This window comes from Pteropus medius, unplaced genomic scaffold (assembly GCF_902729225.1).
Source record: "Pteropus medius unplaced genomic scaffold, Ma_sr-lr_union100, whole genome shotgun sequence".
Lineage (NCBI taxonomy): Eukaryota > Metazoa > Chordata > Mammalia > Chiroptera > Pteropodidae > Pteropus > Pteropus medius.
The window spans coordinates 16,216,833-16,242,977 of NW_024349803.1; the positions used below are offsets into that span (position 1 = coordinate 16,216,833).

The 26,145-nt window shown below is 55.5% G+C and overlaps 2 protein-coding genes across 2 annotated transcripts in view; both read right to left on the bottom strand.

Annotated features, from left to right (window-relative positions):
* Positions 1-186: 186 nt before the first annotated feature.
* On the bottom strand, positions 187-8,072 carry HHATL (hedgehog acyltransferase like). Its single transcript, XM_039837432.1, has 11 exons — positions 7,474-8,072; positions 7,023-7,090; positions 6,414-6,527; positions 6,087-6,281; positions 5,551-5,760; positions 4,956-5,127; positions 4,358-4,502; positions 4,196-4,231; positions 1,032-1,233; positions 516-657; positions 187-311 (listed from the first exon to the last, which is right to left on the bottom strand). Exons 1-11 carry the CDS (start codon positions 7,757-7,759, stop codon positions 187-189), a joined length of 1,695 nt encoding a protein of 564 aa, XP_039693366.1. The 5' UTR covers positions 7,760-8,072.
* A 6,434-nt stretch (positions 8,073-14,506) lies between these two features.
* CCDC13 (coiled-coil domain containing 13) overlaps positions 14,507-26,145 on the bottom strand; it is a 29,360-nt gene continuing 17,721 nt past the window's right edge. Inside the window, exons 10-13 of the mRNA XM_039837434.1 lie at positions 25,951-26,073; positions 17,879-18,033; positions 15,518-15,632; positions 14,507-14,921 (exon numbers count right to left, since the gene is read on the bottom strand). Of these exons, the coding sequence (XP_039693368.1) occupies positions 14,762-14,921; positions 15,518-15,632; positions 17,879-18,033; positions 25,951-26,073 (553 nt within the window). The 3' untranslated portion in view covers positions 14,507-14,761. The remainder of the gene's footprint in view (positions 14,922-15,517; positions 15,633-17,878; positions 18,034-25,950; positions 26,074-26,145) is intronic.

Genomic DNA, 26,145 nt, shown 5'->3' on the forward strand with positions numbered 1-26,145 from the left:
AGGCCCGGAACCCCCAGCTCCCCATCCAGCACGGACGAGGAGCCAGGAGACTGCTGGGGAGAGGGCAGGGAGCAGCCGCACTGTGGTAGAAAAGTCTTTTATTCTCTCGGTCGGGCCCCATGTGGTCTGGCCTGGGCCGGGGCCCAGGAAGAGCTGAGCAGAGCCCGTCCCTCCTCCCCCTCCCGCCTACTCCGGCTTTTCTTTGTCCTGCTCCTGTTCCTCCTCCAGCGCCAGGGTTCGCTCTCGCTCCTTCACCAGCTGGACGCCACAGTAGGTGACAAACAGGATGGCCAGGGTGGTCTGGGGGAACCCTACAGAGAGGAGGTCATCGATGCCTGGGAGCGACACTCACCTTGGCCACTGTTCTCTGCCCCATGCCTTTCCCCATCTGACTGGCCCCTCCTGCTGAGTCACTGGGGAATGGGGTGGGGTGGGGGCATTTCAGAAGGTCACAGTCCTCAAAGTGAACTCCTGGCACGTTCTGTATCCTCCCCTCCTCCCCTTCTGTCCCTCACCTGTGAGTAGCAGGCGCCGGGCAACCAGCTCTGTGAACTCAAGGCTGTTCAGGCTTACAAGGTTGTACATGATGATAGCCCAGAAGTTCATGGCCCCAAAGATGGCTCGGACCCTGCGAGACATCTGCTCCGACAGCGAGGCCTGCCCGGTTCAGGAAAGCATGGGCAGTGTGGCAGAGGCCCAGGGGAAAGAGGACACGGGTGGTCAGAGGTCCTGGGGGTGTGCCTGTCTCTGAGAGTCCCAGGTCAGCGCTCCCTCAGGGCTAAAGATGGGAAACTGAGGTTTGGAGAGAGGGCAGGGCCCGACCAACACCGGGAAGCCTGGATGCCCCACACCCCACAGAAGGTAGGGGGGACCAGGTACCCACAGGGTAAGCCATCGTCCTGGCAACCAGGAGGACGGTGCTGAGAAAGTTCGGGACTGGGGGCTCAGTGCGGCTGGAAGCCTCCACAGAGCAGCAGTGCCACCCGCTCCAGTGACCCAGCCACCTCCGGCCCCAGACCTTCCGTGCTCACCTCAATTCGTGCCAGGGGCCCCCACTCTGCCAGCTTCTGTACCCAGAGCTCAAAGTTGAGGCCAAAGCAGTTAAGGATTGACCACAGGTAGACAATATCACAAGGCCCAAGCCACAGAGTGGTGATGGCAAACGTGGCCACTGTGGCCACCAGCTCTGGGATCACCGCAGAGTGCTCCCCACCGATATGGTCATACACATACCTGTGGGAAAGGCGGGAGAAGAGAGGGGGCCGTGTGGGAGAAAGCGGGCAGGGGGTGGGCCAAGGACACGTGGCAGGGACAGCCTTCCTCAGTGCTGTCGCTTGGCACATTCAACATTCCTGACCTCGGGGGGCTGTTCTTCTTCCCAACTTCGAAATGTGGAGGGCTCAGCCTAGAACTCCGTACCTTCTCTAGCTAGGTTCAATCGGTCCCCAGATGATCTCATGCAGACCCAAGGCTGAAAGCTGTATCTCTGCTGGCGAGCCCCCCATCTGTCTTTAGCCCAGTCTCCTCCCGACTCCTATAGCCACTTGTCTCCAGACATCTCACCTGAACGACTGATTCCCCCATCTCTGCCCAAAGCCGCTTCATCCCCACGTCAGTTAATGGCACCGCCATCCGCTCAGTTGTAGGCCGGAAGCCTTAGCGCCATCTGGGACTCTCGCTTTCCTTCTCCACCCACATCCGAGCCGGCAAATCCGATGGGCTCCACTCAGTCCTGGCCACTCCACCGCCTTCCACGGCCACCACCACCACCCTAGTCCAGGCAACCTTCTCTTCTCACACGGATTACTGCAAGTCTCCTAAATCGGCTCCCTGCTTCCGCCCTCGCCCCTGCCATCTGTTCTCCACGCCGCAGCTAGAGGCATCCTTTACGAGTGTCACTTCCACGACCAAACCCTCCCCCAGTCGCTCCGCATTACAGTGCGAATAAACACAACTTCCTGCTGTGGCTGGAAGACCCCACGTTGTCGTTGTCGGGTGTCTGTCTGCCTCCCAGACCTCGCCGCCCACTCGCTCGCTCGCTCGCTCGCATTCACCCTGTTCTGGCCTTACTGGCCTCTGTCTGTCGCCCACGCAGAGCTGGTTTCTGCCTCGAGGCCTTTGTGCTTGTTCCCTCTGCCTCCAATTTCCTTCCCCAGAGTCCCTTATTGATCAAGTCTCAGCTCAAATGTCATCTCAACGGCCTGTGCAGATCTCCACTGAAAAAGCTCCTATCCCGTGGGCAGCTTCTATCCAATTACACCGTCTTTTTATTTATTTTTTTCCATAATGCTTACCGCTGTCTGAAATTACTTATGTGTTCGTTTACCTGTTTATGGTCTGTTTCTCCCCACTAGACTGTAAGCTCCATGAGTTCAGGGTCTTTGCCATGTTCACGGCTGTATCCCCAGTGCCTAGAACAGTGCCTGGCACATAGTAGGTGCTTAATAAATATTTGTTAAATAAATTCAGGAGAAGACCCTTGACCTCCTCGTTTCCAATGGTCTCTTCTCCACTCCGCCTCAGCCGCCCTCTCCCGTGGCTACACCCCAACTTTGTCACTACTTGAAATTTCACTCATTCCTAATTACCATTCTCCCCCCAGCCCCTCCTGACCTGGCCCCCCAGCTCCAGTTCTCCAGTTTCATCGACACCCGCCCTTCCTCATCTTGTGACCCCTCCTATCCACTATCTTCACCACCCTCCTTAGCAGTGAGTCACCGTTATGAATAACCCCAAACCCCTTATTCCCCACCTCTTCCTTCTCACGCATCTGGGAGAGCCCAGTCTCCCACTTTCTGCTCACCTGCGCCTCAGAAGCTAAGTGCTGTTGGGGAAAATCTCACACTTTCACATATTAGAGTCAATGAATCCACTATCTCTGACCCCACCTGGGCCCTCGATGCTCAGGTTTCTCTCCCAGGGTCTGTAGTGACCACTCCACCCTTATCTCCCCTTGCCAAGTATAAGTGGGTGTGGGGGGACCTGGGCAGGAATGGGGAGGACACACAGATACTATCTCCTTCCATGACCCCAACCCCGCCTCTCTCAGCTGATGACCTTGCCTCCTACTTCATGGAGAAAACCGAAGCCCTCAGGTGGAACCCCTCACCGTTCCGCGTTAACCTGCCAGCCATCCTTCCGCCTCACACTGGCTTCTCTACCTCCTCCCTGTCCTGAAGCCATCTCCTCCCTCTTCAGGGACCTCCCTCCATCCATCACCCCTCTCTCCAGCATCACCAGCTTCTTCCTCTCTCTGGAATAACTGCTCCCAGCGCCCGAGCATGTGCCACTACTTCCTGTCTGTGGAACGCCCCGCTCCTTCCTCGAGCCAGTCCTCTGTCTTCCCCGTCAGCACCAGGCTCCTTCCAGGAGCTGTCCCCACAGGGATTCATTCCCCTGTAATCCCTCAATTTCCTCTCACTGCTCACCTGCCTCTGCCTCTCCGGCGAAAGGCTGAACACCTCCATGCCGCCAACACGAACGCCGTCTCTAGCTTCCTTGACCCCAGCAGCATCTGACCCAGTGGCCCCCACCGTGCCTGGACGGTCTCCTCTTCGTTCCAGGGTGTCACAGGGCCTTGACTTTCTCCCTGCTCCTGCGGCCACTCCCCTCAGTCCTTTCTGCTGGCTCTTACTTCCCGGAAGCAGAGTCCTCCCAGGCCCAGTCTCAGCGCTCCCTTCCCTTCTTACTCTACGTTCTCTCCTTTCCGAAGGCTTAAAGGCCCCCCCACCCCGCACCCATGATGCGCAGAGCTCCACCAGTCCTCCAGACTTCTCTGGACCCCTGACCCAACCACCTCCCCGAACCGCCACAGTGATGTCTCCCAGATTCCAAGCAGACATTTCTCACATGAAACTCCTTTCTGGACACCGCCCCTCCACCCTTCTCCAGGCCGTCCATAGGAATCTGGAAGTCATCACCCTCTCCTTCCTGATACCCCAATTCGTGGCCAAGTCTTGTCCGGCTACTTGCTGTGTGTCTCTCTACTCCAACCATTTCTCTCACTTCTAAGGCTCCACCCAAGTTCAAACTTCTATGTCTTTCACCTAGACCTCCACAACGACCTCCTCACTGCCCTCCCTGCTTCCTCTGGCCCAGCGGCCATCTTTTTAATACGTGGACCGATCTCTGCACTGCCCTGCTCAGACCCCTGGCAAGATGGCTGTGAGCATCTCCCCACCGCACCCCAACTCACTTGCAAAGCCAGTCGTTGATGCCACGGTCAAAGTGCCTGTGGGAGGCGGGCAGAGGTGCGAATCAGACGGGAACGGGGCTCCCGGGGCCATGCGGGGAGAGGCCGAAGGGAGGTGGGGACCCCAGGGGCGTGTCCCCCCGACGCTCGCCCCGCCCCACTCACGTGTCTGCGAACACGTAGAGAGCCGTGATGCACTTGGGAGGCTGGGGTGGGTCCAGGTGGTCGAGGCGCGCCACGGTGTTGACGACGCCGAAGAGGACCGCTGCCTTCACCCAGTCGTACACCAGGTTTGAGTAGGCCAGGCCCGCTGGGGACAGCACGTCGTCACTGCCCGGGGGGCGTATTGCTCTGGCCTCCCCTCCCCCGGCACGCAAATCCTGGCGAGGCACTGCGCCCAGCCCTCCCCTTCCAACACAATCTCCCCAAGTCCGGGAGGAGGTCCTTGCAGCGGGACCACCCCCACGGAGATCCCACCGCCCACTTCCTGGGCCCTGGTTGCTCTGGGGAGACACCATCGGGTCATGGAAATCAGCCATCGCCCCAGTGAAATGAGAAGGACTCCGTCTGATACAAAGCTAACGAGTCCCACCATTTCAAAAACTAAACCCTCCTCCCTACCCCCAGCCTCTCCACCCGGGGGGAGGTGCTGTACCCTCTCGGGGTGTCAGCTCCGCCAGCTGTGAGGCCTTAAGGAAACAGAGGGTTTGTCTTTCTGGGGTGGCGGCCCAGCCCCCATCTCTGTTTTACCCCGCACACCCACCGAGGGCGCTGTCTGGGAGGCGGCTGGCAAACTTGAGGTCACTGGGGATGGTGAGGATGTAGAAGAAGTGGAAGAAGATGTCCACCGCCATGATGGCCACCACGCTGAGGCCCGCCTGGGCCCGAATGTGCCACAGCTCGCCCTCACGCCTCACCGGCTCCACCTGGCTCACCTGGGGATGCCAAACGTCTGAGGAGGCAAGCCCTGACAGAGGGGCTCTGTCTGAATGGGGAGTCGCCAACGGCCTGGGGGTGTGAGGGCGGGGGAAATCTTGGCTCCATCCTGACAGCCCTGCCTGAGGCTGGAAACACAGGCCACTCCGGAGGGTTCACAGCCTGCCAGGGAGACCCAGGCCTAACTTGGGAGTCCCATTTAAGCAGGAGGAGAGTCCTGTCTGAGGGAGGAGACACATCTCCATCCCGCGATCCCTGTCTGAGTGGGGGAAATGTGGCCCAGTCCGGGGGTCTGAGGAAGGGGAGTCGTGGCTTCGTCCTGGAGCCGAGCCTGAGGATGGGGACACAGCCCGCCCTGGGAAGTCCCTGTCCAAAGAGGGAGAGCCAGCCCTGCTCTGGGAGCCCCCGGGGCGTCCCCTCACCTGGCTGTGGAAGCGATCAAAGGTCATGATGGGCCCGAAGAAGAAGAAGGGCAGGTAGAAGTTGTACTTGAGCAGGTCGGCTAGGGCGTAGCGGCGATCCGGGTGGGCACAGCTCTCCAGCGCAAAGCTGGTGCAACGCAGCACCGTGAACCCGCTGCCCCCGTGAAACAGCACCTCTTGAAGATCAAAAGTGCCTGTTACAAACCCGTTCTGGATGGGAGAGAGCAGGCCGCCAGCTCACCAGGCGCCCCTGGTCTCTGGGAAGCCCACCCAGCTTCCCACAGGGGCCCTGCCTGGTTCTGCCCCTTCTTCTCTTCCAGAGCCAGTCAACATGGGCCGTTCAGGGCTGACTCAGGGTAAGCGCCGGGACAGAGCCGAGACCAAGCCGCACGCATCCCTGCCTGCTGGAGCTGACCACCGTGTAGGCGAGGGATGCTCCATGGTCAGAGGCGTGGAGACAGCTGGGTTTCGGATGGGGCGAGAGGTTTGGGGTCCTACCCCTGCACCCTCCACCCTTACCCCTCCCCAGTTCTCACCTGCCAGGAGATTAGGGGGTCCAGCTTGAACGAGGCGAGGCTGGCCATGCCTAGGCCAAGACAGAGCCAAGGCTGACCCGAGAGTGAAGCCACATAGAGGCCGACACAGTGGCTGAGTAGCAGCAGCAGGTACCAAGGGCCCATCGTGCCCAGCACAGCCAAGGCCCCGTAGGCGGCGTACATCCAGGAGCGGAGCTGTGGACAGCGAGAAGGCTTCGTTTACCTGCCACACACACGGAGGTGGGGCCCCAGCACGGAGTCCCCACAACTCCTGTCGCTGAGACGGAGCTGGTGGGGGGAGGCTGGGGTGGCTCAGGTCGTGCTCACCTGGGGGGCAACCATCGTGCAGAGTTTAGCAAACAGCACGTGTCCGGAGAGGGCGAAGATGATGACGTCGCGGAAGGAGGTGAACCACATCACCCACTCGAAGTCGGCCACGTCCTGGGGCAGGCCCGGGCAGGTTAAGGTGGGGCGGGGGCAGGATGTGCTGCCACCTAGTGGGTCGGAGTCCCCGCACCATCCCAGCCCCCACATCCTTCTTGTGCCATGCTGGAGGGGAGTACCAGGGAAGTACCGGCTAGGGGATGGGAAGCACCAGCGTGAGGGCTGCCCCGCCCCTCGGAGCTCCCCCTCCACCGCCTAACACCCACCGTCGGTGTGCTGTTCCCGGGAGGGGTGGTGCTGGAGGCCCCTGCTAAGGCACGGCTCGATTTATTAAATGAGCAGGGTCTGGGATGGGGGGACTTGATGTGGCCCCAAGAGGACATAGGAGGGGCCAGCGGAGAAACTGGAGGTGCTGAATCTCAAGCCAGAGGCCCCATTGTGAGGCCCCTGTTACGTGGGAACATCTGGAATGGGGGCAGTCAGGAAGGGTTCGGGATCAGAGAGATGTGCCAGGGGTCAGGGACGCCACTCAGGGACCCTGGGAGGACCTACCATCTTCCGACCAATGTATTCCCAGCCGGGTCTCATGGACTCCCGGAAGGCCTTCCTGTGGGCCCCATCTGAGAACAGAGTGTGGCCTCAGGGAGAGGAGACCCCTCACCCACTCCCCGATGCCGGCCCCTGCGTGGGGGGGATGCACCTGGGGGGAGGGGGCCGGGTCTGGGTTCCTCTCTGCCTCTGCTTCTCTCTGGGCCTCACCGTGTGTCTGGGGCCATTTCTCCCCAAGCATCTGGGTTTCTCTCTCTCTGTGTGGCTCTGTGCCCCGGTCTCTGTCAGTGCCTGTGCGTCTGTGTCTCCCTGTGACCACACCTGGCTCAGCCTAGCCCCCAGGGCTGAAGGAATACCCTGGGTCTGGAGCCTCTGAGTTTCTGGCCTTGCTGGTATGAACTGGGAGGCCCCCAGGAGAAGGGCCCCACCCCACTGCCCAGAGCCCAACTGTTACCTTGCGAAGCTTCGAGGAGGCCCCGGCCAGCATAGGCCAGGGCCCCACTCAGCACCAAGGAGTACAGGCCCAGCTCTGCCGCGGGCAACGCCGTCTTGATGCCCATAGCCTGGATGGGGCTGGGGGAGACAGGCTCGGTGAGGGCGCCGCTGCCTAGCCCCACCTCGTGGCCCCCACTGAGGTCGTGAGGGCCCCATTCTTGAGACTGCCCCTCCTGCCCCTCGGGGCTCTCATGCCATCGTTCCCCCCTGCTCCCATCCCCAACTCCTCCCAGGCCCTCTGACATCTGGCCCCCCGTCCTAGCTCTAGCTCCTGCCTTTCCCAGTGAAGCGTAATCTCCACTCTCACCTTCATTCACGCCTCCTACCTTGCAGGTGGACAGGTCCCCACCTGCTGCTCAAACTGCTCCTGCCAAGGCCTCAGGGGCCTTTCAAGTGGAGAAACCCCACCTGCGTCACCTTGATTATGTTTCTGGCTCCCGGGGGTCCCCATCCCCCTCAGTAAGCCTCCCTCAGCCCCCGACAAAAGCCCACCACCCTCCCTGTCCCTTCTCGAATTCCCACACCCTCCTGGGACACTTTTCCTTTCTGTGACCTCTCCAGGTGGGGCCCACACCACCAAGCCTCCATCTCTCTCATTCAGCCTCCAGCTTCTCACTGACCCCCCATTGCCCCAACTAGCCCCTGAGCCCCAGCCTGCCATGTCCCTGGTCCCTGGTCCCCAGAGGCCACACCGACACAGGCCACTCTCTCAGTGCTCGGTGTATTCAGGCCCTGGGTGCTGGCTGGAGGCTGTGCTATTTGAAGAAGTGCCCTGGGGTAGCTGGAGTGAGGTCAGGCGGTCACCAGGCTGGTGCTGGCCGCTGTCCAAGGTGCTGACCAGTATTCTGCTCAGAGTGAGCCTAGCCACTCCCTCCTATGAGGCCTAGTTTGTCCCAGGAGTTCTACTGGTCCATTCTTGGAGCCTCAGTTAGCACCTATTCCCTTTCTATATGGCTCCGACCTGGCCCAGGACCTTCCCAAGGACCCTGTGGGTAACAGACTCAGGGCCCAAATTAAAGGAATACGTCCCAGTATCCTCTCGGTCTGGGCTGAGCCAAGAGGTAGCTGGCATGTTTCTCCCTCCCTCCGCAGACCCTCTCCCAGCTCTCCCTCACCAACTATGAAAACACCTCTCCTGGGCCCCACAGTCAGCATTCTCCCTGTTACACAGATGGAGGGGGCACGGACCAGAGAGGGGCAGGGTCAAGGTCACACGGAGGAACCGGGACAGGGTCGAGTGTTCTCAGTAAGCTCCTCCAGAGTCGCGGATAAGAGAAGGCAGTCCACTGCCCCTGCCCACACCGGGGGTCTGCTGGGCCTCACTTCTGCACTGCCGGCCCGAGGGCTGAGGTGCTTCCTCATCAGCCAGGTGGGGGTGGGGAGGCCCCAAGGATCAGGTTAATGGAGCAGGAGCTTGAAACCGGAGCACGGTGAAGAGCCCGCGAAATAGCTTTGTCAGCTGCCTCCCACTCGCCACTTTCCAATTTTAGCTCCCCATGGCCGGTGTGGGATGTCCCCAGTGAGGCCTCTGTGAGCAGGGCCAGGGCTGGTCGCTAGCCCGGGACCTCTCCCAACAGACCCCCGGACCTGGACCAGCTTATGGACACAGGGGTCCCCCTATCCTCTGGTCCGGCCTACCTCAGGGACCCTTGGGGTCAAAGCCCGTTTTGGGGCCTGAGGTCTGGGATGAGGGGCCTGGGGTGGGCTCCGAAGTTCTAAAGGACCCAGAGTACCTGCATCCCCGGCTGGCACTGACCTTGAGGAGGCTGAGAGGGACCCTGGCACACTGCCCACCTCGAGGCTCCGGGGTCCTGTGTCCGACTGCGTGTCCGTCCGACCAGTTGGGCTCTGGGGCCACGGTGGGGTGTGTCCAGCCCTGGGGTCCCCACCCCCTCGAGGCTATGAGCGGTGAGTGGTGACAGCAGGAGAAGGGGGAGGAGGAGGGCAGGGAGGAGGTGGCCTTCCTGGAGCGAAGCTGAGCGGAGTGGAGTGGAGCAGAGCCGAGCCGAGTGCTGCAGAGCCGCTGGCCGCAGGGAGCCACAGGGAGGATATTGGAGGGGGGCGGGGAGGGGGAAGGGGTGGCCAGTGGCTGAGACGGGGACACCTGGGCCTCACTTCAACCCGCCTCCTCTGGTCCATAGAGGCTGTGCCTCCCTCTCACTGCTAGTCAGAACTCCTTTCCTCCTCCAGGAAGCCTTCCGGGTGGCCCCCACCCCATGGACACACACACGCGCACACACACACATGCATGCACTTTCACGCTCATCTCCATGAACTCCATCCTGCACCTTTACATGCGAACTCCCAAAGGCCACCCCAGGACAGACCATCTAGCTCCTCACCCGGTCCATTTTGTCATGCCAAGAGTCCCGGCTGGCCAGTCACTAGTGCCTGGGGGAGGACTGACTTGTCTAGTAGGATTGGAACTGGCACAAGACATGTGGCTGAGGGGGCCCCTGTACTCTAGCCCCACGGCCCAAGCGGAGGGGTGCGAGCAGGGTTACTTGGCCAGGCTTGAGTGGGTGCTTAGAGTGGCAGCCTCTCGATGGCAGGGTGGAGGCAGACAGTAATGTCCTGAACCAACTGGGACTCCTCTGGGAAAGGGCTTGGGGTGGGGACCGTGGCCTTCACAGCCAAGGCCTCAGCCCAGCCTGCCTGATGGGGGCAGATATCCTGAAGGCTACCCCTGAGAGGACAGGAACCTCTCATAGTTCACCCCGCTTTGGGACGACAGCCTCAGAGTCAGTGGAGGACTCGTCATACATGTGTTTAGGGGGCCAAGGCCTGGAGTCTGGGGTCAGATGGAGCTCTGTGACTGTCATCAGTCACAGGACAGGTCCTGGAGGCCCTGCTGATTGCAACCACAGCCCTGGGCTCGGGTATGACTAGGGGAAGAGGCGGCTGCTTCTCCACCCCCAACAAGGGCACTTCCAGGGCCTGAGTGAGGCCTGGGAAGGGGGGAGAGACTCCCACTGTCCCACAGTGCCTTTAGCCCATGAGCTTTTCCCCAAACATCAGATACGCTGGCCCAGAGGAAGGAGCAAGGAGACCCCGGCACACACTCGAAGAGAACGTCTCGGGGAAGCAGACAGGGTGGTTTGGCTCCATGGTCAAGAGCACAGATCAAGCCAGTTCGCTTGAACCTGAGCTGCACCTCACTGATGTGACCACTTCTCTGAGCCTCACTCAGATCCTCACGTATAAATAAATGGGCAGGCTGCTGGCTCTGACCATATTGGATTCTCCGGGTGTTCAACAACTCACTCCTTGCATGACAAGGGCTTGGCTCACTGAATCGGTCATAAAGGGAGGCTGTTGGAGACAGAAGCCCTCCCACTCCCGAGACCCAGAGAGGCAGGACTCACACACAGCAGGAGATGGTCACTGGGTTGGCCCCTCGCAGTTGGGTCTGTAGGGAGCAGGGCACGTGGGGCGGCAGGAAGAGGGAAGGGCATGGGAGGCCCCTCGGACTTGGAGCTGGAGGGCCAAGGTCAGCCCCACCCTGTGTGAGGGGTGCTGGGAGGAGTGCCTGGCGTGGCCAGCCCACAGAACTAGCAGCAGGAAGCTGACTGGGTTAAGACCAGCACAAGGACCTGGGGGCACTTTGCAGATGTCACAAGAGCCACTAGGAAAGGCATGGAGGGCAGAGTTCCTTTTCATCTCTTAGTGTTCTGTTGTTGTTGTTCAAGGTAAAATCGTGGGGAAAGTGTCCTGCATGTGTGTATAACTGTTTTGTGTTGGTCGTGTGTGGGGTGTGTGCTTATGTTTTGCATTGTATGTTGTTTACAGCATGTGTTGCGTGTGATGTGTGTACGGTGTTTGTGTGTGTGTGTAAGGCTCAGGGACTACAGGGGAGACAGCATGTGTGCAGAGCGGTGGGCAGGCAGGGACTCCCTTGTGGGTGGTGGAGGTGGACCGGCTGTGGGAGGAGATGCGGAGGAGAGGCTGGTTCTAGACACTGGATGTGGGGGCTCGGAGGAGGGGCTCGGGTCAGCCTGAGCCAGACTGCAGCCTTGTCCAGCTCAGCTGTAGTGCCCCAGAGGCCCCACGGGGACAGTGGCCAAGCCACACCCACGGCTCAACTGGGTCTCACCTGTCAGTGTGGGAACCTGAGCGCCCAGGACTGCGGCCCCCACCTGGGGTGCAGCCAGGGAGAGTTCACACGTGAGGCCTCTCTGATTGCCCTTGCCCCTCCCCCTACCACCTGTGGCTCTGGGCACATGTTCCCAACTGTGAAAAGCATGTCCAGCCCTCTTGCTGCCTGGGGGCTGGGAAGGTCATCTCAGGACCCCAGGCACAGATGGTGCTGCTCAGGAGGGGCCCCGGGCATTCACTCGAACGGACCGGGCTGTCCCACTCCCCACTGGGCCACCTGGGCTAGCTCCTGCAGGGACCCTGCCCTTGGTCCCTTTGACAACCCCTCTTTCCTTTAAAAATCCTGTTCCCAGGCTCACCTGGGCCTTCCCCTTCCACCCTCCCCGACTCAAACCTTAGGGAGATGTGGACAGCCCCCTCCCCACCCAGATCTGGGCAATGAGCCTGGGAGCTGAAGCAGGGGAGGTGGGAGGCTCTGAGGTGCCACACTACCCCGACCCTGTCCCCTCCCACCTGACACGGCCCTCTGTTTCCCAGGCCTCTCTGACTGGACCAGGAGCTCCGTGAGAGCTGCAGCAAGTCAGGTTCACCGGGAGTCCCTCACAGGCCCCGAGAGGCTGGCGTGCAGGCGGCACTCGCTGATCCCGATGGCAGGCCAGCTGGGTGGATGGGGGCCTGGGACTCACCTGGCACCCCTGTGCCTGGGGCAGAGGAGCTGTTCGATAAGTACTTGTTGAACTAATAGAGGTAGTACTAAGGCTAACATTTATTGAGCGCTTTCTGTGTGCCAGCTGCTACTCTAGCCCTTGGCACTTTTTAATTCAGTGACTCCTGAAGAGGGAGTCTGATGGGGGATGGAGCGGACCTGGTCTAAGTAAGCTGGGGTGCTGATGGCAGGTACCAGCAGACGTGACAGGGACCCCTGGCCCACAGCTCCACAGCAAAGCTCGCGAGGTTGCCCGTAGACTCCGTAAACTGTTAACAGCTGTCTTTATACCCACCTCTGGCCTAAGCAAGGACTGAATGCCCAGACCGATCTCTGCAAGATGCCGGCTAATCAGTTTACCCAAAAACGTGCAAACTAGATTTACTATGCCTGACTGAACTTTGCCCTCCTCTCTTTTACATAAATTCTGTTTTTATCTCTGTGGACCGAAATCAGTCTATCAATACTCGTCCCTTGTACAGAAGTAAACGGCAAGCTAATAATCAGTTACATGTCTTTGAGTTATTCTTTGACACCTGTGGCAGCCCTGGAGGAAGGGTTCTATTATTGTCCCCGTTTTACAGATAAGGGCATGGAGGATCAGGGACGTTTAGGAACTTGCCTGAGGTCACACAGTTGGTGAATGGGGAAAGAAATCTGTCCCACTCACCCCCATCTGTTCGGACCCTGGGACAGAGTGCCCCTCGCTCTCTCAGATGCAGCCCTGAGACAGGAAGGACAGCATCTGAGGTGACCCCTGAGGAAGGATGGCTGGTCCTATGCTTGTTTCTCTCCCTCAGGGACTCCACTGAGGGCCAGAGCCTGCACCCCTACGCACTCAGATCAATCCCAGGGGTCCCCAGAGCCAGCCGGTGAAGGCGGGTGACAACTATCGTCCTGGTGTTGGGACTGCATTGGGCCCACTCCTATCACACAGGCCCCGCCCCACACTGACCTTCGCCCTCGCTCTCTGCCTGGCCGGGAATCAGAGAAAAGCTCTTCCTTCTCACGGGCCTTGAGATCCATCAGAATCAGCGGCTTCTTCCTGACAGCCTTCCTTGGTCTGCCAGGCAGGGTGAGGGCCTCCCTGACTGGGGGTTCGGCATGGAGTCCCTCCACGGCCCTGTCCCGAGGAAGGGCCTGAGCAGACAGGGTCCCAGGAGCCCCAGCTGGCTTCCCCTGGGGAGGGGTGTTTTCCCAGTATGTGCACCCCTGTTTGTGAGTCACTGCACAAGTGACACGGGGACTGTTATTCATGCGTTGGAATGCGCGTCTACAGCCACCTGCCTGCTGTGTGCGCGTGGGCCTCTGTGGGGGGCCTGAGTGTGGGGTTGGCACTGTCTGTGGGTATGCGTGCGTGTACACGTGCCGTCGGTGCTCCCGGGTCTGGTATCTGTGTATGTCCACATCTGCGTGTGCACCTGCGCGTGCACAGGCATGGTCAGGGTGTCTGGGTCAGGCCTGGGGGCTCTCTGGCTGCAGATCTCCCGGCTCACCCCTGCACTGCAGCGAGGGTGGTGCACCACCTTCGCCTAGACTCACTGGCTCAAAAATCCTCCTGCCTGAAGCTCCAGCCCAGTCCCACCTCTGCCCCCTGCCACCAGCGGCCACCAGCTACAGCCTCTGGAAGCACGTGGAGGCGGCTCTTGGAGCAGCTGGCTGGGAGCGGAGCTGCCCAGCAGTGGGGCGGGCACGTCTGCCCTGGCTCATCTGCCAACTAGAGGACCCGGTTTTTGGGGTCAGGCTAGCCAGGGTTAAATATTAGCTCAGCTTCCTTCTGTGAGCCTCAGTTTCCTCATCTGTAAAATAGGGTGACAACCCCCTGGGTTACTAGAGGACTAGATGGGGTGAGGTCTCTACAGTAGATGCTCACTCACTGGGAGCTGCAGTGATTATAAAAAGAATCATTATTATTACAAGTCCGAGGGTCTGCATCTAAGGAAGAGCGCTGAGGCGTGGGCCGACAGGTGGCTGAGAGTGTGGTGCCCCAAGTCTGCAGAGGGTGCGGATGGCCTTGGATGGAGCCATGAGGCCGAGAGAGGTATAGGGACGGGGTGGGGCTGGGTGGCCTGGAGGGTGCTCCCAGCCCCGAGCACGAGGGCTCTCCTGTGTATACGGAGCCACGTGGGCATGCAAGGGCCCCTTGGGCCCTAGGACAAGGGCGATAAGCACCTGCCCAGTGGACGCATCTGTCCACAACCGGCCTGCTGTCCCAGAGCTCTTGCTGGCCCTTCCCTGTCGCAGCCACATCTCCCCGGGGCTCCTCCCTTTCCCTCCTGGCCTGATATGTTGGCTCTGTCACCCTCGGGGGGCCTCTTCCAGGAGAAGGGGCCGAGCTGACCGCTCCCGCTTGGCTTCCGGGAGCAGGTGGCATCCTTCGACAGAGGCTTGTCCTTTTAGGGCCTGAGGTTGCCCCGTGTGGCCAGGGTGACATGGGGCCACTGTCCTAGTGCTTGTCCGCCTTCTGCTGCCGCAGGGCCTGCAGGAAGACCCCTTTCACCTGGCCCAGGGTCTCGTGGTACATACGGAAGTCCTCCTCCTTTCCCCGCAGGGCGCTGGCCAGGGCAGCCTTCAGCATTTCATTCTCCTCCACCTGGATGGCCAGCCTGGACCGCATGGAGAGAGGGCTCAGTGCGGCCCGAGCTGGCGCATGTGTGTACACCTGTACCAAGGACCCTGTGTGTGTGTGGGATGGGGGGTGGGGTGGGGGGGTGGGGAGCGCTGACAGCGCGGCTGCTCTTCAGGCTCCGGGTTCTCTCTGGCCTGTCCCCTCCTCCCACAGACCTTTGGGGGAATACCATGTGGGATTCCTCTCCGGGCCGGCCCACAGCCCTGCGGCTGGCACCTGTTTGTTCCCCAAATGTTGGCCGCCTCAAGGATGGCACAAGGAGTGGTTCCCCTCCTTCCTGCCCCATCACTGCATTTGACCTTAAAAGATTTAACCGAGTGAGAAAAGTGGATTCTGCAACCCATGCTTAATAAAACTTCTCTTGGGACTTAGGGGTCATCAGTCATGGCTAAGTTTCTCTGCCCCCTGGGGGCCAGAGGCTGAATTGCAGGCCTACAACCCATGACGGAGAAAGATCAGCCTTCTGGGCAAACAGAAGTCAAGGGGCGCGGTGGTGGTGGACATCATCCTTTTGCCCATCAAAGCACCTCTACCCAGACAACGCCACCCTCAGGAAGACGGGGCCGGGAGCACCTGGTGGTCAGCTCCTCCATCTGGGACTCCACGGGCACGCTGGAGAGCTGGGCGACTGACGGGTCCTTCCTCTCGCTCTCATTCGGTTTGTGCCTGGTGTTAGAGGTGGGCAGACCTGTGGGGCAGCAGTGGCCACTTTCTGTGACGAAGCCATGGCCCTGTGTTTTCACTCTCCTTCTCCTCCCCCCAGCTGCCCACTTTCTGCTTTTCCACGCGTTGAAACATTATACCTCCTTCAAGGTGCAGGACAAGGGCTGCCGCCCTCCAGAAGCCCTCCATGATGTCTGCTCTGCATTCCCCGGGACCCTGGCTTTGTTCTCTGCCGTAGCACTGACTTTGGACCAGGGTAGTTCCTCTTGTTACTCCCTCCATCTTTGTACCTCATGAGTTTCTGGAAGGTAGCTGGGCCTGAGGTTTGGCCTTAGGTTGAGCCTGAGTCTAGGCTGTCACTTTATCTGATGCCCTCCCTCCAGGCCCTCCCTCCAGTCCCTCTCTCAGACATACCTACAGAGGGTCCAGGGTGGCTGGGGCCAGGGACCACAGAATGCTCAAAAAAAGATATCAAAGCCCAGCTGGTGGAGAACTTGGGCACGATCGCAGCATCAGAAAAACTCCACGGAAGAGCCCCTCGGAAGTGATGTAGCCCGGGGGAAATCACCTGGCATCAGCAGGCCTGGCTCTCACCCCCTCCTGTGTGGCCTCAGGTAAATCATCCACCTCTCTGAGTTCTGAGGATGATAGTTCTTGCTTCTGGAACTTTTTGAGACCTGGGTGAATTCACACGTAGCCCTCAAGACCCTGCGTGTTTGGACCACCTCCTCGGCACCCCGTGACTTCTCTGACCTCACGTCACATTTCTGTCCCTCACTACTCTCCAGCTCCGCCGCCTCCCTGCTCTTCCTCCGAGCCTCCGGCCAAGCTCCCGGAGCGATGCCTTGGCACATCCTCTTCCTTCGTGCTTCCGTGCCCCATCCCCCACTGCCACCACCTCTGCTCAGATGTCAACGTGTCGGCCGGCGAGGTCTTCACTGGTCACCCTATAGAAAACAGCTGCTCTCTCAGACAGCTCGGCCCCTTCCTCCGCTTCAAGCCAGAGCACCTGCCTCCATCTGACCTATCACGTCTTTTCCTGGTTTATTTATATGTCATCTCTCTTCCCCGCTGGAGTGGAACTGCCACGAGGGACCACATTCCAGAATCGGGTCCTCCTCATTTTACAGATTGCAGGGGGCGGGCGGGGTGCGCTATGCTTCCCAGAGGAGTATTGCTCTGCCCATGTCCCAGGCCAGCAGGTGGCAGAGGCCACATGGGCACTTTTGGGCAGTCGCTCCTCACTGTCCAGGCAGGATCGAGGTGGTTTTTCCCACCATGGCTTAGCCCTCCCCGGTGAGGAGCCTGGCTGCTGGCCAGGAGGTGAGCCCAAGGCCAGGAGACACCACATCCCGAGGGGACCTGCTCCTGACAGTCAGCAGGGCTACGCCCCAGGACCTTCCTCAACTCGGCCCCTCAGCAGAGCCTGGAAGGCCCCTCGAGTCCTGGGCCCTGCTGGTGAGAAAAGGCAGATGAGCACAGTTCCGCCTTTGTGTCTCTCTTCTGAAACGTTCTTATCTCATCTGGGCTGGGAACAAAAGTCCGAGTGTCCTTTGCTGGAGAAGAGATCGGGGGAGGCCTGGGGCGTTGAGAGGCAGGGCAGTGGGGACAGCACCTCCACCCCAGGGTCTTGTGGGGGTTGGGACGGGGATGTCAGACACTGGAGAGGCTTCCTCCCTGGGAGTCGGCCACCCCGGAAATGGCTTCTGGCTCTGGCAGTCTGTACCCCTAGCTTGCCCGAGCCCCACAAGATGCTAACACGGCTGGTCTGGAGACCAAACCTTGAGCACCACGGTGTTGGAGCAACAGACCTTTAGTTTTGGACAAGAAAAGCTCCCTCCAGAGCTGGGCATGGTCACACGACTGGGGTCGGCCCAGGGGAGGAAAGCAACTTTAGGGTCATTTCCTCAAAAGGCAAGGAGCAGGGTGTCCCCTGCCCTTCTGCCCTTCCTACTGCTGGTGGGGAAGCTGAAGAAGCCACCTTAGACTGGCTTAGGTGGCCAAAGGCATTCAGCGAGGGCACTGCCACCTTACACGAAGGGCCTGGGCCACCGGGCCACCAGGGCCTATGCTGCTCTGGGACTCCTGGGTCTGACAAGGAGGCCAGGAGAGGACGCGCAGCAGCAGGGGCCGGCAGAGCCCCACCTGGAAGGAGGCCTCTGCTTCCCACCTTTCCCTCTCAAGGCGGAAGGGGTACTGCCGATCGGCGCCTCCACGAGCCACAAGGCCCCTCCCCGCAGCAGCCACCGGGGCCCCTGGTCCAGCCTTTACCTGCTTTGCTCCTGGAAGCTGCCCTCTGAGAGGCCGGCGTCCTCCCCGGCTCCAGGCGCATCTTCTCCAGATGTTGCTCTAGCACCACGGCGCGCAGCCGCTCCTCCTGCAGCTTCCTCTCTGACTCCAGGAGCCTGCCGTTGCCGTCCTCCACCCTGGCGGGGACAGAAGAAGGGCTGCCACACTGCCCGGCAGGCAAAGAGGTGGGCACGCCTTACACTGGCGGTGGTGGGACTTGTTCTTCTTTATTTGTGTTGCGGGAACATAGGAACATGCATTTAAAAATCATATCGTTCTCTCCAAGGCTTAAAATGAAAAAAATCTGCACCCTCCCCACTCCTCCTCGCTCCCCGTTCCTGCTTGCCAGAAGCAACCGCTTCTAACACTTTTAGCTGCTTCTGTGACTATTTACTGCCTTCTTTCCACAGATGCTTTTCTTTTCATGCTGTTAGTTTTTAAGGTTTAAATATAATCTTTTGACTTCCTGCCATGCAACATGAGAATTTAGTTTTATTTCTGTACTCTTCCCTTACCAAATTGAATTGCCCGTCCACTTTCCAATGTGGTTATACTACGATTTTTTTGGCTGAATTAACATTAGGTGGTGTAGTTTTCTATTGCTGCTGTAACAAATCGCCACAAACTTAACCGCTTAAAACGACGCTGATTTATTCTCTCACAGTTCTGTAAGTCAGAGGTTCGGCAGGTTCTGTTGGTTTCTCAGCTCCGAGTTCCAGTGAGCCAGAATCAAGATGCTTGCTGACCTAGGCTCTTACCTGCAGGTTCTGGGGGAGAATCCGCTTCCAGGCTCATTCAGGCCGTGGGAAGAATTCAGCTCCAAATGAAAGACTGAGGTCCCTTTTTCCTGCTTGTTGTTGGCCGGGGCATTCTCTTTTATTTTTCAGTCGAGGCAACCCTTGGTTGACCTCACAGATTGCAAGGACCTTGTCCGCTTACAATCCCTTATTTATCTTTATTTTTTATTTTTTTTTATTTTTTACGCCTACAGCACCTGGTCTTCCTTGGTGGTGGCATTTCCATCTTTTAGGGGCCACTTGGCCTCCTCCATCTTCAAAGCCAGCCAGGTACCCTTATCATGCTTTGAATCTCTCTGGCTTCTGCAGCATCTCCCTGACTGACCCCAGCTGGAGAAATTTCTCTGCTTTTAAGGGCTCAAGTGATTAGATCAGGCCCACCTGGTAATCCAGGATAATCTTCCTATTTTAGGGTCCATAAGGAAAATTACATCTGCAAAGTCGTTTTTGCCATATAAAATAAAGTATTCACAGTCACAACAGCAGAAAGCAAAGGGCTTGGGAGACAAAATCTTGTTTACCACAGAAAGTTACATTAGAAACATAACCGTTCTATTTTATTTCTTTAATTGTTTTTTTTTTTTTGTAGTTATTGCTTTCCGTGCATTACTATTATTACTTTCTATGTGCCTGTCATGAATTCATGGGCCTCGAAGGCCCTGTTATTTGATTACTTCATGTGAAGGATTTGTTTAATCTCACTGAGGCTGGGGCTGAGGTCCTTCCTGCGGCTAGGCGTGGCATTTGAGACTTCTGTGACACTAAAGGCTAGGCTAGAAGGCCAGGACTCCCCAAGATTTAACACGGGCAAAGCTTATGTACTCACACAGATCAGAGCGGCAGCCTGGAAATTCAGTGTTGGCAAAAATGATCTTTCTGCTTTGGTAGAGAGTCAAGAAGAAACTGAATAGTGACAATTTTGAGCACTAACAACTACTAACACACAGTATGCTCACACAGTACACGGCCACGAACTTCTTTAAGCACGTTCCTTGAAACTCTTTGTAAAAGCCAAAAAAACTCAACCTGAAGATCCTACAACAGGGGAAAGACAAAGTAAGTGGTAACATATTCCTACTATGGAATACGATGGAAATTGACAGAGTTGCACTGGTCAACCCAGGGGCCGCCATCTTTGTGTCCACCAGCTAGCCATTTAAATTTAAATGAATGAAAATTACATAAAATTTAAAATTCCGCTCCTCAGTCACACCAGCCACATTTCAAATGCTAAATGGCTAGTGCATTGGCCGGCACTGAGAGAGAACGTCTCATCGTCACAGAAAGTTCTACTGGTCAGCACTGCTCTAGTGAGAACAAAGGAAGAGGCTATCTATGTATCTATACATACGAACGTGGACAAAGCTCCGAGTCACAGGACTGGAGAAAAGGAGCAAGTGCCGCACGGATACATTTAATACCCTTTTGTAAATAACTGGTAAATAAATCAAAGTGGATTAACGCAATAAAATACTCTGTAACCATGAAAAGAATATGTACCGACGTGGTGAGAATGTCTGCAATATATTACTAAGTGAAATACATAGCCGACTATGCAAAATATATGATCTAATTTTAAAATGTGTAACGAGTTAAAAATTAAAAACAAGTATTAACGCTAATGTAATCTAGCTGACGAATTAAAATTTAGGACTATGCAGTGGATATTGACTAGTTCGTTATCTGTGGGAGAGGGGCTTTGATTTTTCTATTGCATATTTCAGTAATGCCGGCATTTTGTTTAAGTTTGTATTCCCTTTGTGATGGGGGCAATAGTAAGAGAAAATAACAGCAAACGCCATATAAAACGCTAAGGCACTTTCTGAATTCTTATAAAATTTAGGAACAACCGCACTCTGAATTTCTCTCCTTCTCCCCAAAACGTGCCTTCCCCATCTTGGTAACTGTCACCCATCACTCAGGCAGGACCTTGGCCAAAAAACCCGGAGTCACTTGTCACTCTTGCCTTTTCTTTCTTCCTGGCTGCTTCAGGTTCTAATTCATCAGCAGGCCCTACAGCTTTTCCTCCAAATGCGCACAGAGCCAGGTGCTTCTCACTCCTTCCCCGCAGCAGCCCGCCCTTCGATTTCAGGTTCTCCTCAAGACCTCTCTGACCCACTGGTGTTCTGGTTATTCTCTTTTGGCCAGTCTTCGTTCTCACGGATTTTTTCTTCTTTATTATTTTCTTCATTAACTGGGCTAACCAACACAGCTAGACCTTCGTTTGGCAATGGCTCTGGGCGTGATTCTAACAGCTCTCCAGCACCGTGTGCATCAACCTCATGAAATTCCAAATATTTGTAGAGATTCGCCTTTTTACTTTGGAACTGATTTTTCATTCTATTTTAAGAGTTAGATCCAATGGCAGTGTGAAGGGATAAATATTAAGCGGTAAAGTCATCGGTGAATGCTTTGATGTTAAAAATTTGCTTTCATGGGGACTATCGTTGTTGGGATGCTGATGAAGAATACTCAGATTAGGGGGTGCCCCTACGCAGGAATTAATTTATACAAATGAGACCAGATCTTTATGAAGACAAACATACTCGGTATTATACATTACGTACATAAGACTATGTACATAATTTGTAAGGAGCTCTTTACAGATGTAAAGAAAAAATAGAAAGAATTCACTAAAAATATGCAATAGTATAAACAAGCAGTTAACAGAAAAGGACATGTAAAAGGTCATAAACATGTGAAAAACATGCTCATCCCCACTTTTGGTTATAGCAAAGTAGATAAAAATAACAATGAGATCTTAGTGTTTCCTTATTGGTTTGGCAAAAATGTTAAAGATTGATAAAACTCAGTATAGGGGAGGGTATGGGGAAACGGTCAATACTTCCTTCACATTATTGGCGGGAATGTAAATTGATTCATTTTAAAAGTACAATTATCCATTCGTTATTTGTAAACATTTTAAATGTGCATGTTCTCTGATTCAGCAATTCCACTGTTAGAAAGTCATGATGCTGATACACTCCATGAAAATATCAAGATGTATTTAGTGTGAGTCCATCTTTTAATAACATGCGTGTCATTTTTATAACGTGTGCATATTTATTTTAATAACATATATGTGCATATTTGTGTATATACGTATACACTTATATGCATGCATACTTTTGGATGTGCAAAGAAAACATTTTGGAAGTTCTAATAGTTCTTTTCTGTGAGGAACGGGAAACTGGGGGCGGAAAAAAGAGACTTTTTTGCAATAAGTAAGCGTACGTTTGTAACAGCGAAACTAATAAAACTTCCAATAGCATGAGGCAGGGGTTTTAATGCCAGTATGAGAGCAGAAGACATAAACTTGGGCTCATACAAGGCAGCAAGGTGCAAGCGAGTTCTCTGTATAATTCCGGAAGCCTCAAAAGCATGCCTTGTTTCCGATAAGAGGACTGAGACACTGTCCATCTATGAGCCAGGGAAGTGGGAAGGAAGCCCGCAGCCTACCAGGGCCTCGGTGGGGGACAAAAAGTACGGATCGTGAGAAAATTGTGCACAAGCAAAGCGCTCATGTGTTTCGTAAATCCTAAACCAACAAATTCGCATAAAGCACCAACCAGAGACCATAGAAACCCCCAAAGCTCCACAGTAACAAAAGCAGAACCACTCTGTAGAGTATTATCGTAACCTAAGAACCCCCACAAGTGAAAAATACACCGAAAACGAAAATACAAACCACCTGGGGAGATAATTCACCATGAGGAGCAGTCGACAGATGCCACTTAGGATGCTCAGTAAAGAAGATAACAGAGCAACTTTCAGGGACTAAGTCAGTTTAAAATTATTAAAAAGAGAAAGGCAAGAAATCTTAGTGAAAAAAAACACACAAATGCTATAAGGAAGAGAACAGGAGGTTTCACACAAAAAAGGAATGGCTAGAAATGAAGCGATACAGTTATTAAAATGAGTTTCATGGCAGACGCAGTGCAACTGAAGAGATGGAACGAGCGGAAAATAGATCTGAAGAAACCATCCAGTGATCAGCCCAAAATATCGAGAAAGTGTTAAGAGTTAGGGACAGAATAAACCAGTCCTAACATATGTTGACTAGGAATTTTAGATGGAAAAAAACAGAGACGACGGGGAGAGGCACTATAGGGATGGAAGTCCTCAGATCCAAAAGCACACTCGATTCCTAAATAGGAAAAATAAAATAAAAGACCTAGACACATCGAAGTGAAACGTCGAAATATCAAGACAAAGAGAAAGCAGAAGGGACACATGTACCAAGCAACAACATCGATCTGACAGCGCATATCTTTTAGCAACAGTGGATGATGCTCCAGGATGACGGACCATCTCGTAGCCTCCGAGTGCTGAGAAAAAAGACCCGTCTCTCTGGAATTCTGTGCTCAATCAAATTCTCGCTCAAGAGAAAGGCATAACAAAGACCTTTAAAAACAAACAAAGGCTCAGAGCTTGCCATTCGTATGGCCTCACCGAACTAGAGGATGCGGTTCAGTAAGAGAGAGAACGAGCCCAGAAGGAAGACTGAGATGCAAGAAGCAACATGTTTTCAAGCAAATGTTGGCAAAAGGAAATGAATATTGACTATTGTTTTTTTTTTAAGAAGACAAATTCGTAGGGTTCATTTTGGAGGGTTTTACAAAACGTAGAAGAGAAATATTAGAAAATAGTAACATGGAAGTCACAAGCAGGGAAATCAGAGTTAATGCATTGTAAATTCATTCCGTTGCTCAAAGCGATAATGAAGAAGCCCACTGACTTTAGACTTCCTGAGTTTTACGTTAAAAGTTAAGGGTAAGCCCCGAAAGGATAGAGAGAGAGTGTGTAACCTCTAAACTCGCAGAGAAGAGAAGGAAATAAGACTTGATCCATCCAATACTGTGAAGGAGAAGAATGAAGGGGAAAAAGGACACGAAACAATCATGGCAAATAGAAAATATTAATTGAGATGATCGATTCATTTGCAAATATTCCGAAAAAGAAAATGGGTTACGCTTTAGCGTTAAAACACCAACTCTCAGGTGGAATTTAAAAACAAAGCCAACTGTATGCTTTTTCACAAGAGACCTATTTAGTGACTCCCCTCGTGGCGGACTAACCGGACTAGTCCCTCCTGCTGTAAACGACTAGAAAAATGGCCGGTCGAAGAACTACGTTGTCCTCGGACACCGGACATTGGATGCAGGACTTGAGGGAAGAGAAACACATGACAGGAACTCTACCACCGTTTTCAGCCTGAGGCCCCTGTTTGCACAAGGGGGAGCGAGGGGGGATCCCAGGCAGAGCACGGGAGTCTCACTAGGATGCAGACCTGGGATGGGGGAGTCAGGGGAGGGGTGCTGAGGCAGCTGGGGTTTGTCGGCAGAGTCTGAGAAAGCTACACAGATCTTTCCCTGGGCAGGACTGGGACAGACCTTCCAGAGAAAGAAACGGACAGACAGTGTGGATCCCTGAGAAAGGAAGGTCCTGTGCTTTGGGGTGAGAAATCCAAGTAGGTTTGGAGGGATCTGAGTGCAGGGGGACCTGGGCCCCTTTTCCTTGTTAAAGTCCAGGGAGAGAGCAACACCCCAGAAAAGAAAAGGCCAGTGGGCTTGGGAAAGCCTCACAGAGCTCCCCCGTCCCCCAGAATGACCGAGCAGCAGGAGGAACCCCAAAAGGTCAAGGGTGTCGGCTGAGCATCACACGCACGTGGGAGTGAGTACTCCCTTGAATTCCGAGCCCTATGCCTCGCTTGCTTGCCTCGCCCTAAGCCCAGCTCTGTGTGAAGAGGCCCTGGAAGGCGAGACACCATGTGGAGAGAGAGGCCACCCGCGGAGCTTCCAGCTGGACAGGGCCACGTGAGTGGTCCCAGCTGGCGTTATGTGAGGCAGAACCACCCAGGCAACCCACAGAATCATGAGAAATAATAAACCAGTGCGTTCGAAACTACTACGTTTGGGGTGGTTTCTTTTGCAGTGATAGATAACTGAGTCACCTTGGTTCGCAAGGCCCCCAAAACTCAGAAGCAACGCAAAGGACATGGGAGAGAAAGCCTGGAGAGAGTATGTTTCTTCCAGCTGCTAGACTGGAGGCTGGTACTATTATTATGTTTCGGTTATAGGAAAAGAATTCCTGTTAATTTTCTCATATACCTGAGTATGTCTGAAATTCAGATCCTTTATGGGAAAAGGAAAGAATGAAAGCTGACCACTCTCACGGCCGGGGAGCAGCCATCTGTTGACCACTTCCCGGTGGCCCTAACTCCTTCTGTGCTAATGGCTCTCCTTTCTTGTCTTTGGCAAACTGCCCCTCCTGCATCTGTGAGCACCTGGCGGTCCCTCCAGTCAAGATGCCTGGCCTGTGTCCAGGGAGGGACATATGGGCAACCCAGGCCGGCCAGACCTTCTCTCCCGCAACCCACTGGCACTAGGACCGAAAGCCACTGGGCCTGTGCCATTCCAGTGACCCAGGGGAGACCATCCAAGGGCTCCTGCTACCAAGATTCATGGACCTGCTTTAGCTTCTCTCCTGCTCTGTGCCTCGAGGTCTGCCAGAACCTTCCGAATATCTATCTGCCTTTCCATTCACTTAGCCAGAATTGGCTTCTGTCGTCCATCACCAAAGAGCCTGGACAGACATGTGATATGGGCTGTTAGGGCAGAAACTCAGTGGCGTCCTTTGTATCTTCCCTGTGGAGGTCACATGGTTAGGTCACCTGCTGGCCTGGGCACCTGCGTTTCTTGCCAAAGGGGTCACTTGAGTGAGGAGCACTGACTTATCTGAATGGAAATCTGTCAACAACCCCTCGGAGAAAACTGTACCTCCTGGTCTGCTGCCTCTGGCCACGCGCTCCCCTCCCCCACCCCAGAGAAGTCTCAGCTCCCCAGTTAGCAGCCACTTTCTTCATCTTTGTAATTCCAGACGACTCTCTAGCCCAGTCTTCTTCCCACCAAACCCTCCAGTGGCGCCGAGTGTAGTGCCATGCTCACCATAGATCTGAATTATTGGTGGGTTAATCTGACTGATTTAACTACTCCAGAGAGTCTCTCCTCCGAGACTCCCACCTCATGTCCACAGGCATGCACTGGTCCCATTGGGGGCATGTAGGACAGGGCAAACCACAAGTGTGACAATAGTGCCCCAAGGTTGTGGGACAGGAGCAGTGGGAGCCAAACTCTCAGTAAGGGGAGCCCAGTCATGGACGAGGCCTGGTCCCGTCTAAGGGGGATGCCCCGTGCCAGGCGTCCACCCCCAGCCCACGTAGGCCCATGGAGGGTTTCCCCGGACGTCACGTGTTACCGTTTCTGCAGGACAGTGACAAACTCGGTGAGCCGGTCGCGTTCCACCTTGGTGGCCTGCCACAGAGCCTTGAACTCTGTTACCTGTGCCTGCCAGCCTTTTTGTTCTGGGGAGTCCACAAACCTGGGGACCAGAGTGGGAGATCAGAGGTCATTTGAGGACTTACCTGAAGACATACTTATCCCTGTGATGGTG